General features: G+C 37.1%; 1 protein-coding gene across 1 annotated transcript in view; it reads right to left on the bottom strand.

The window, feature by feature from the left end:
- Window positions 1-2,568: 2,568 nt before the first annotated feature.
- Window positions 2,569-12,155, bottom strand: part of LOC122067780 (26S proteasome non-ATPase regulatory subunit 10) — a 10,131-nt gene continuing 544 nt past the window's right edge. Inside the window, exons 2-5 of the mRNA XM_042631615.1 lie at window positions 11,740-11,872; window positions 4,806-4,930; window positions 4,317-4,463; window positions 2,569-2,954 (exon numbers count right to left, since the gene is read on the bottom strand). Of these exons, the coding sequence (XP_042487549.1) occupies window positions 2,820-2,954; window positions 4,317-4,463; window positions 4,806-4,930; window positions 11,740-11,872 (540 nt within the window). The 3' untranslated portion in view covers window positions 2,569-2,819. The remainder of the gene's footprint in view (window positions 2,955-4,316; window positions 4,464-4,805; window positions 4,931-11,739; window positions 11,873-12,155) is intronic.

Genomic DNA, 12,155 nt, shown 5'->3' with positions numbered 1-12,155 from the left:
AGGTGTTGGGTTGCCATTTGGGGGGAAGCAGGGGTCGCGGTTGTCGAACACTGTGGCGGTTAGGCATTACGCCCGGCGAGTCATGTAGGACAGTCGGCAACCCTGGTGGTACATTCAAGAGGGCCAATCGTACTGCTTTTAAATTGCTGGAGTCAGCACTTTTATTTTCAGTCATTTACATTTCTGTTGAGAGCCGGTGGACGGCATTGTCTTTACTTTTCCGAGTACTCACGATGGGCCTTCTCCGACAGCCCTATGGGCGTATCGCGGGAGGGAGTTCGCAACTCGTACCCGGAGTATACGCGCACTGTGGTTGTAGTAGCACTAAAACCAAAGACTTAGTAATGTTGCTTAGGTGGATGTGATTTAAAATGAATAGCATGGCATGTTGTGCATATGATGTGTTGTGATGTGTGGACTGCTGTGTGATCCATCTTTCTACTTACTGAGCTAGTGAGCTCATCCCACGTGTACACCCCTTTTTAGATGATTTTGCAGGTCATGCATCTGAGGAGCATGGGGTGGGTCCCACAGTCGAGTTTCCTGAAGAGGACTGGTTTGGGTTAACCGGTGTTAACTCGGTCACCGCTCCGGTTCAGGGTGAACGGGGTGTGACATATAGCCCATAGTTATAACGGCTATGTAGTACGTATTATTTAAAGATATGTAATGGGAAGAGAGGGGTATGATTGATTTTCCTTAAATATTCTCTTTCGAGAGATGAGGTCAACTTTCTCTATTAAGTTGTTCTTTTTCCTTTACCTGTTTTTCTCTCTCGTTCATCATAGGCAAACGAAGCCAATCCACGTACGTACCATGTTTCTTAATACCATTTTCCCCCAAATTGAAAAGAGAAGATTTAGGAAACTGAAAACCTAAGTATTGTGAAAGAGGTAGTCACCATTCCCAGTGAATAGTGATCAGGTGAAGGCAATTTTATGCCATGAAGCTGGACAAACTCCTAAGAAGCTTCCAAATTTTTAGCTTCCGAAATGGCTTGTATGAAGTTGGCATCCAAAATTGATGCATGCCAATGGCAAGGAAAAGTGTGGTATGTTCCCTTACCTTGACCTTAGTATGTTCCCTCATCAAATTAACCTGGGATGATCAGCTTTTGCCTTGATAAAATGGGTCCATAGCCTTATCTCATTTGGACGAAACACCTATGATCACTATAGAACCAAACAAAGTACTGCCAACTTTTATCTCACTGCTATATCTACTTATATATAAGTTATACAGTTTCAATGTTTCAATTGAGGGTTCATAAGATAATGTAAGACTTATCTAATCTTATCAATTGTTATAATTTTTTTGTATCCAATAAATCATGAATGCTTGTAGGACTAAAGAAATCTCACCGAAAACTTACAGTGGCTTGCCAAACAAAGGAGAGAAAAAAAAAAGCACAGGTATGAATTACCTATTCCAATTAAAATAGTAAAGAAAAAAAAAAAAAAAGAAGGTTGTGCTATTAGCACTTCATACTGAATTTGTGGGGTTCAGGAAGGGAAACCTCAAACTATACTATGAAGGTGTATTTTATATTAGTAAAAGTTTCTTAGATTGTATTTGATCTGATATCACAGTGCTAAGTTCGTCGTTCACCTTTCACCAGAGATGATAGAAATGCAAGGGGGTGAGCTGAAGTGGGAAGTCTCCATGTACCTTAGATTGTATTTGATCTGATATCACATTGCTAGGTAGTATCAAAATATTGAAGGGTAAACTAAGTATTATCAAAATATTAGTCCTATTTAACGATGTAAACTTAATTGTACGAGTATTTTAGTAAAATTAACATACTACAGAGAAAGAGTATATAAATTATAAAAACATATGGAGTGATTTGCAATAAGAGGAAAGTACAAGATATAAGGATGTAAATTGCTCAATAGGTATTTAATTGGCTATAATCATCTTTTATGGTTCAAAACTAACACCACACTAACAACGTCACCTGACAAGAGAAGAGTAATATATAATTTTTGAAAACACATGGGAAAAACTTGTAATAAGAGCAAAGTACAGGGAAAGGAGATGTAAATTGCTCTTAATGCATTGTTGTGGACTAACCTTCTTTTGTAAGATAATTGGCAACACATGCATAGTTTTTATTTATTTACACCTTCTTTTGATGAGGACTTATGTTTCCGATTTGGGTCATTCGGATCTAATCCCGATGGGCTTCTTTCAATGAAGCTGTACTTTGATTAGATACTTATATTTTATGAGAAATTTTGAATGCCTCAGAAAGCTTCTGTTTTTTATTAAACCTAAACAAATGGTAATTAGGTTGTTGATCATTGGTGCGTGTAATTTCCATATCACACTACCATACATAACCATCTAAGCCAATAAGATCACATGCTCTTCAACATATATGATCTCATATCATTTCAAATGTGATGATCCGCAAGATTTTCTCTGTAGTCTCATTTGAACTTAAGTAATTGTTTTAAGGTGCATATTCCATTCAAAAATTCTTGATTGTGGTCACATTCTGTTGTATCTAAACCAGTCATTTTTCACACAAAAAAAAAAAAAAAATCATCTGCACATGTTAAGTTCTGGTTGTGATGTGACTATTGTACCATAACTAACTTGATCATGACCATTGGCAAAACAATCCCGCATGAAGCAAGGAACTGAAAGTTGCAGCGAACAGATGAAATAACAGTTGCAGCAGATATGTAAGATACTCATTTGAAGACAAAAATGTCACCTGCTGTCCTTCAAGATCCAAACTAAGAATAATCCTATATGCAAACCCCAGTGCCTGCACAATCCATCTTAAATTCATGAATTATTCCAAACATTCAACCTTCAAGCATGGCCTTGGCAGCTTCAATCAGTATTTGTCTGAAATCATCTGAAGCTCGGCCAAGCACAGTGTACCCCTCCTTGTCTTCAATATCCACATCTGCTCCATGCCTTATCAGGAGGAGAGCTACCTGTTGACCAAAATGCATCTTACTCCATAACAATAGGAAGTGTACATCACAGTGGTTATAATACAAAAAGAACATTTTAGATGCAGAAACCAGAAAGGGACAAATGATAGAGAATATTGTATAACTTTTACACAAGAACCTGGTTCCAACCATACATAAAAACATCACATAGCAAAGCCCAGATCAGTGGTATCTTTGTCCGATACCATCACTCATAGTGACCTCATACAACAACAACAACAACAACAACAACAACAACCATAACCTTATCCCAACTGAATGGGGTCGGCTACATGGATCCAATTCTGTAAAATAATAGAAAATAAAGAAGCATAGAAGATAAGTTAAAAGGAGAAAATAGAGGGATAAGTTAAGAGGGTATCGTAGAATATAGATACGCATCATTGAAACATCCCTTATAGGGGGTCAACAACACAGGTTCCCGTCCTCCACAAAACTCTATCCGAAGTCATACTATAGTCGAGCCCTACAATTTACATATCTTTTCGGACCACTTCGTTAATAGTCATCTTAGGTCTGCCCTTACTTTTTCTAGCTCATTCCCAATAAATCTAGTCACTCTTCCATACTGGGGCCTCCATAGGTCTCCATTGAACATGGTCCTACTACCTCAATTGGCTATCGCGGAGTTTGTCATGGATCAGTGCAACCCCCCACCTCATTTCTAATATTCTCATTCCTTACCATATCTATCCTGGTCTTCCCGCACATACCTCTCAACATTTTCATTTCAGCTACACTCAGTGTGTTCACATTACTTTTCTTGGCTGCCCAACATTCTGCTCCAAACATCATAGCAGACCGTATAACTGTCCTGTAAAATTTTCCCTCCAGTTTAATAGGTATTTTTTTGTCATATAATACTCCCGATGCACCTCTCCACTTCATCCACCTCATTTTAATCCTATGAGCAACATCATTCTCTATATCCCCCTCTTTGTCAATGATAAACCCCAAGTATTTAAAACAGTCCCCCCAAGGTAGTTCCTGTTCCCCAAGCTTCACCACTCCCTCCCCTCCTCTAGATTGACTGAAGGGGCACATCATAGTGACCTCATCTGTAAAATAAATGGAATCAGATGGATACATCATACATATCAAAATGTTCCGTCTTAAAAATTTTTTCCACTTTGGGGTCAGTCTATTTATGTCACGAAATTGATCCAGTAGAGGGCATCATACCCTGACATTGGTATATAAATGCAATAAAGGAAGACCATAAGCAAAAAGAGACTACGTTCTCTGCTTCTTCTCATCCATGTGATTAAATAATGTTCTGGTTGAGGTTCGCAAGAAATATTGCAAAAAGCCTGCTGTTAAAGAAAGTTTACTAGAACTTACCTCTTTGTTGTGGCATATCACTGCACTCATCAGAGAAGTTTGCCCCGCTTTGTCAACAGCATCAACCTCTGCACCTTCCTCAATTAAGAACTCACACAACTCTGAGTTCCCTGTACTAGCTGCCCGATGCAAAGGTGTGCAACCAACCTGAATGGAATGTGGTTCAGAAATTAAATAATGAAAGAGAAGCATACATCTCAAACATAGATCAACAAATAGAATTTTTTTTCAGATGGGTATACTATAGAAGTGGGGGAGGAGGAAGTTAACATCCAGGAGGCTCAAACTCGAGACCTCCTAGTAAGTGTGGGCTTTGCACACCTCAACCTCACCAACTGCACTAGGCAGTTGTAGCTATGAAATAACGTTCTACTAGACTTGGTATCAGAACTGGGCTCTAAACAAAAGAGAAAGCAAACTGGTATGGAGTTGCAACTATCAAAACTAAGAATCATATGAAAGAAAATAGTTTGGCATGAAGTTACATGCCTGGTCCTTCTGATTAAGCTTTGCACCATGAGAGATCAGAATTTGAGCTATTTTCAACCATCCCTTGCTGGCAACATAGTGAAGGGCAGTGCGACCGCCATTATTTTTCAAATTCACATCAGCTCCTGGTCATAATTATCCTCTGTTTAGATCGAGGTGTCAAATTACTGAAAATGAGTCTGCTAGACATAGAATCTTTCATAAAGCTATCAGGAGGAAATATTGTGGGCGTAGTGGTTTTCTCACTCTGGAAAATAAGGCCTTGCCTTTTAATGGCCAACTGGTGCATGCTTTCCTTCTAGATGATCAAATCAATAAGAACCTCCAAGATGGGTAGCTGCTATAATAATCTTTCAACTAAACAATTCTAACAAGGCAGTTAAGCATCTCACAATGCAGGGTCAGGAAAATATGTTTCTGGATAATCCACAAGAGCAAATTTTCTTTTTCTTTTTTATTTGGGTGAATAAAACTCAATTTATGGCCCATGTAGGTCCCGACAAGAGCCAAATTAAAGAGAGTATAGACTGGTTTCTGACATTTTGAGCTGTGAGATATCCAAAAATGCTAAATTGTGTATGTCAATAGCAAGTAGAACGCAATAAATTTCTCAACACATGAAACATTGCATACATCAGCTGAGCAGCTCAACAACTTTTGTAAATATTGGAAAAGGCTATCATTATAAGACAACTAAACTAATTTATTACCTTGTCAATGTATATGCATAAGATTATAATTGTGCATGCATGTAGATTGTTGAGATAATATATGTCTAATCCCCATCATCCTAAACTATGTGGACATAATTAAAGATATGTATGATGGTGTGGTGACTAATGTAAAAACAAGGGGGGCTCAAGGTAGTGATTCTCAATTATAATTGAGTTACATCAAGGATCATCTTTAAACCCCTATTTGTTTGCACTTATCATCATAGTTGTCATAGCGTCGCCTAGGCGTCCAGGCGGTTTGCCTGGGGCCTAGGCGACAGCCGCCTTGTTGCAATGCATGTTGCCTTGTGTTTCGGCACTTATTTATGCCAAATATCATTCAAGTAAATGTTTTTAATATTTGTTATTTCATTTACTTAAGATATTATTCATAAATAAGCAAAAACCCCCTATTTGAATCCAATAAAAATAGTTTAAAAATCAAATTCCAAAAGGATAAAAGTCAACCCCCCAGTCCAAGAACAAAAACTGGATTTTGGTTATAGGGACGATTTTCAACTTTTAAATACTAGGGTTTTTTCTCAATTATGAAAATTTTATAAATTCTATCGTGTTAAAACATTGCTAAAAACCAAAAGTCCGGTAAAAAAATATTTTGTTTTGATATTCATAAAATTATTTTCATTCAGGCGATTTTAACAGTATTCGCACACTTAAAAATAAGTTTGACTGAAGCATAACTTTGTCATTGCAACTCAGATTTAAGTAATCTTAGACTTTTTAGACAGCTGGTTTTATATTATAACTAATACAAAAAGTCTCATGCAAAAATAAAATCGTTTGATCAGTCAAACTTATTATAGAATAAGAGCATTTCTCTAAATGTTGATTTTTTATAACTTAATATGACTTAATGTTAATTTTTTATGATTTGATGTGGCTAAATGTTGATTTTTAATGACTTGATGTGGCTTAATCTTGATATTTTATGATACAAGGTATATATAACTTACTAAATAATGTTAGAAAATAGAAAAAATAAAAAATAACACTTGTTCGCCTAGTTCGCCTTAAGGCGGGCGCCTTCTCGCCTAAGCGCTTAGACAATCCTCCATCACCTTGGTTTGCCTTGGCGCCGTGACAACTATGCTTATCATTGATGAATTAACTAGAGACATTCAAGATGAGCTTTGTTGGTGTATCCTTTTTGCTAATGATATTGTTTTGGTGGATGAAACAAAAAAAAATGGATTAACATCAAGTTGGAGTTATGGAGATCAACCTTAGAATCAAAAGGTTTTAAGATAAGCAGAATGAAGATGGGGTATATGGTGTGTAACTTTAGTACACGAGATCGGATAATGAGGTGGTGAAAAGTGATGAGAGGGAAGTTCCGCAAAGTGACTATTTTAGGTATCAAGGCTCAATAATAAAAAAGAAGGGGATATAGAGAGATGATGTTTCATAGAGAATTAAAATAAAATGGTGAAAAGTGATGAGAGTAAGGTTCCGCAAAGTGACTATTTTAGGTATCTAGGCTCAACAATACAAAAGAATGGGATATAGAGAGATGATGTTTCACAGAATTAAAATAAAATGGATGAAGTGGAGAGGTGCATCCCGAGTGGTATGATCAATATATTCATTTAAAACTTAAAAAGAAATTTTAATAAGATGGTCATACGACCGGCAATTATGTATACTGTGAAATATTGGATAGTTAAGAAGCATCATGTAAATAAGCTCAATGTAGCGAAGATGAGGATGTTGAGATAGATGACTGGTAAAACTAGGGAAAATAAAGTAAGGAATGATCATATTATAGTTGGTTTGGACTAACTCCAATATATGATAAGCTACATGAAAGTCGTTTGAAGTGGCATGGCCATATCCAATGGAGGCCTTTGGATGCTCCAATATGGAGGAGTGATTTTATTCAGATTGAAGGATCTAAAAGAGCTAGGGGCAGACCTAAAATGACCTTAGGAGAAGTGGTTAGGAAAGACATGCATAGCTTAGGCCTTGTATCAAGTATGATGTCGAATGCTGATAGGATGGCAAGGATCCATGTAGCCGATCCCATTTAGTTGGGATAAGGTTGAGCAATTGCTATTCCTGTTGTTGTAATTCCCGGCATCCTAAAATGACAGGTGTAACTCGGTTCAGGTCTTTTCAGCTACTTGACTGAGCCAACCAAAAATTTTTCAGCTTAAGATTTGGTTTTCCATATCTCTGATTGGGATTGAGGATCTGAGGCATTGCCTACTAGACATGGATTCATGAACAGAACAATATCTCCAAAAATCAGGATCTATCTGGTCCCAAATCTAAGTATGTGATGACTCAATTATTTTGGATTTCAAAAAACCAGGCACCAGTAACGATATTCCCGTTAGAAATGATATAGGAATACATTAACTAATATTAATAATCTACAATATATGCTTTCACTATGAATGCTGAACACAAAAAATATTTGGGCAGAATAGAATGAAATAATGCAATTGCAACATAAATTAGGAATTCCAAATGAAATAATGTACTCAACTCTACAATGTACAAAGGCAAAGGCATGACTAGTCTAGCATTCCATGACTTCTCGTTATGGTATTTTGTAACAATACCGGCCCATCATGGTAAAAATTTAACAATGTCAGTAAGTAATGGACATTCAATCAATCCAGAAATCCCAACTCGAAAGAAAGAAAGCCTTAAGGATCAACATAAGCAACAGATTGGCTAATCTATCTTTGCGTCTTTATGTTTATGTGCTTGTCATCAGGGCAGATCACCAGATTATGAAAGATTTGAAGTCAAAAATTTAGAACCCCTGTCAACATACGAGACTCATGTTGGTGCCCAAAGAACTTCCAGACAAACTAGATTGCTTAGGACAACTAAAAAAATGAAAGAAAATAGACTCTTAGTCCTTCCGAGTTCTTGGTACGGTAATCCTATTAAGAGAGGTCCACGGTGTTGCACATAATGCGGATATATGAACAAATTCACAGTGAATTATGCCCCATATAATCGAATCAGATGATAGGTAAAGTACAATAAAATTTTCATATAGCTTAAGTGAAGAAAAATGCAAATAAAAAGAAAATATAAGAGAATTTTTTCAATGGGGTTTTTGGATGGAAATAGAATGCTGTCACATTTGCATTCCAGCCAAACACAGATTTATTTTCAATATAAAATGTGTTGAATTTGTCTTTCAAGAAAGACCTCCATATGGGGTCTTTATCAACCAACAAAAAATGTATGACAGAGTCCCTAGAGATTTAATTTGGCACGTATTGGAGAAGAGACGTAAATATGTGGATATAATTAAACACATGTAAGAGGGCGTGGTAACTAGTGTGAGGAGCTTGGAAGGTCAAGGTAGTGAGTTCCCAATTACAATTGGGTTACACCAAGATTCATTTTAAGCCCATAACTGTTTACGCTTATCATGGAAGATTTAACCAAGAACATCTAAGGTGATGTTCCATGGTGTATGCCTTTTTCCAATGATATTGTTCTAGTAGATGAGATAGTAACAGGGATTAACAAGAAGTAGGAATTATAGAGATCTACCTTGGAGTCAAGATTAGTAGAACGAATATGGAGTACATGGTGTGTAACTTTAGTTGCACTAGGATTGATAACGAAGTGGCAAAACTTGAGGAGAGAGAGAGATACCGCAAATTAACTATTCAAATATCTAGGGTCAACCATAAACAAGGAAGGAGGTATAGAAGATGATGTTCTCACAAAATTAAAGTAGGATGGATGAAGTGGAGAGGGGCTTCTAGAGTGTTGTGTGATCGACGTATTGTTACAGGACTATCGTAAGACTAACTATAATGTATGGGGTAGAATGTAAGGAAATCAAGAAGCGTAACATAGATCGATTGATTGAGTGTAGCAGAGATGAGGATGTTGAGATGGATGTGCGGAAAAACTATGAGAGAGGTGATGCAGATTATTCACCAAACTAAGCTTGTTTTAGTAGGAATAAGTCTAGGGTTGGGTTGTATATGTGTTGGGCCTTCAGTCCATGTGGTTTTGAGTGTAATTGGCCACTTTTATGGGCCTAAACTAGGGTTTCTAAGGTTGCATACGGTATTCACTGATTTGTTTCCTTTTCATTAGTTCCTTTTTATATGGGGTTATTTAGTTTCTAAGTTCAGTACCTAGTTAGTTTCCAAGTTCTTATTTCCTAGTTTCTATTTTTAATTTTAGTAACTAGAGGTCTTGTGTTTATTTAATTTCCTATTTCAGTTTTTGGAAACTAAAGAGAGTTTCTATTTCTTGTAATCATCCCATCATTATTACAAATAAAGGAGAGGGCTCCCATTGAGCCCCAAGATTTTATGAATGAAAACAATGCTCCTGCGTTTTGCCCCCTTGTGAGTGTGCTTTGTGTGTGATCAACGTGATGGACTGGTGTTTGATCCAGTGACTCTGTGCGGCGTGAAATCCAAGAGGTCTCTTTAACTATTCTTTCTCTTCTTTTCAAGGTTAATTGCAAGATTCTTCAAGCCAAGTAAGAGGTCTAATCTGTTATTGATTTTCTGGTTCTGGAATTTCCAGATTTCTCCCTATCGCCCCCACTCTATTTTGAAGATCAAGCCAGCCAAGTGGCCCTCCCCTTTTGATCGAATGTTGGGTTTATTAAGAGGGAGGTTCAACCTTAATTTGGGACCAATCAGACCAGGGAATTTTGAGTTATGAAGTTTCTCCCTATTCTGGCCGATTGTAATTTCTGCCCAGATTTGTGACGCGATTTGTGTTGGTTGTTGATGAATGATTGCTGATCTTGTTCTTCACTAATTTGGACTCTTAGCTGCTGATCTCAGCCCTTAATCTGCTATTTATTATTCAGCTACTGAATTGTTGAACATTGACATCGATAGCTTGCTGGATTATCATATATTATTCTGATTTTTCTGTTATGTTTATGGGTTGGTTCTGCTTGTTCTTTGATTAAAAGTTCCTGCAGTTGAGACTTGGTTAGACTCCCTATCCTAGTCTACATTAAGAGGGTAAAAAATGACTAGGTTAGGCTGATTTGGGAGTAGCCCCAATTCTAGACACACTTCGAGAACGTTCAATAGAGACCTAGGGAAGCCCCAGTAAGGAATGGTCAAATCCACATGGAAAGAAGCTAAAAGAGGTAGGGGCAAGCCTAAAATGACCATTGATGAGATTGTAAGAAAAGACATGCAGAGGCTAGGTCTTGACTCCAGTATGACCTCAAACAAAGTTCTTTGGAGATCAAAGATCCATGTTGCCTACCAATTTTAGATGGGGTATTCTTGTGGTATTGTTGTGTTTCTTTCATTTTTGTTTCCTCTCTCTCTCTCTCTCTCTCTCTCTCATGGATCCATGTAGCCAACCCCATTCAATTGGAAAAAAAGGCTAAGTTGTTGTAAAATTTCTTCAACTTTACTCACTTACATTCACCGGTCTCATGTTATTCACCAATGAAAAATTTATTGTACTTCTTTTTGTATCTAACCAAACAACGTGAGTGGAGGAATTTGCACAAACACACCACAGAACCATTGGTGCTCAGCACCATAGACTCACCATACTGATCATCGTAAAAGTCATCATATGTGTTGGATAATCTCGAAGTAAAAGTTACTAAGCTAGTTGAAGTAGGAGAGACGTTTTTGATGGGGGTAGGATGTCTTGTATTCTGTCGCATGGGTTTGTGGATTGATTCCGAATGGATGTTAAAAGCCCATAAAGCCCAAGAGTTTTTAAGGTTATATGGGTACTTCAATAAATCTGAACCTTTATAATGTTGCTATGAATTTGTAGTGAAAGTATTCTTTGAACAAGAGAAGCGTGAGGATGCGTGGCTGTAACCCTATTCTCCATTGTTATGAAGCAGTTCTCATCTCACCGTGGACTCTGGCAATCTTGTTGAACCACATAAAATCCTTCCATTGTGTGGTTTGTAGCTATTTTCCATTCATTTTCTGCATCGTTATTGGTTTCAGTTTCTACAGTTTTTACATGGGACAGTTGGAATGATCAGCATGAATTTAAGTGATTATGTGGACATTATTGACTTATTGGGTGTCGCTACATGGTTAGAAAAAGTGATTATGAACCCCATGTGATGTTTTCACTCCCAAAAACATTTAATCCAGAAAACAACTACATTTAAGTGCTCAAGAGAAAAGTTAACGAGATAAAGTAAAATCCTAGGAGCTAGATGAAGGAAGTTTCTAATCTAAGAAATTTTTTGTGAAATTCCCTACCTCTGCTCAGCAAAATCTCGACAACATCTGCGTGACCACAGCTAGATGCTGAGTGAAGCGAAGCCCAACCTTCCTCATCTGTGCTATTTATTCCGCTTATTGATGCATCAACAGCAGACAGTACCTTCACAACCTGTTTCCATGAACGCAATCGATTTTTATTTTGTCAATTGCAGACCCAAAACCGCTCATCAGTAAGCAAACCATAAATATTGGGCTAATAAAATAAATTTAAAATAATAATAAAAAATAAAAAAAACCTTTCCTTTTTCACTTTATCTGTTAACCAAAAAACACGAACGACAGGGACTACACTATAACATACAGAGGAAATAGGAAGCTTCACTCTTCTGAACTCCTTCTATATAACTTGAAGAAAAATAAATACTAACTTTTCTGCACAGATAAAGGGGGGG

This window comes from Macadamia integrifolia, unplaced genomic scaffold, assembly GCF_013358625.1.
Source record: "Macadamia integrifolia cultivar HAES 741 unplaced genomic scaffold, SCU_Mint_v3 scaffold3122, whole genome shotgun sequence".
Taxonomy (NCBI): domain Eukaryota; kingdom Viridiplantae; phylum Streptophyta; class Magnoliopsida; order Proteales; family Proteaceae; genus Macadamia; species Macadamia integrifolia.
This window is presented reverse-complemented; position numbering and strand designations above follow the sequence as displayed.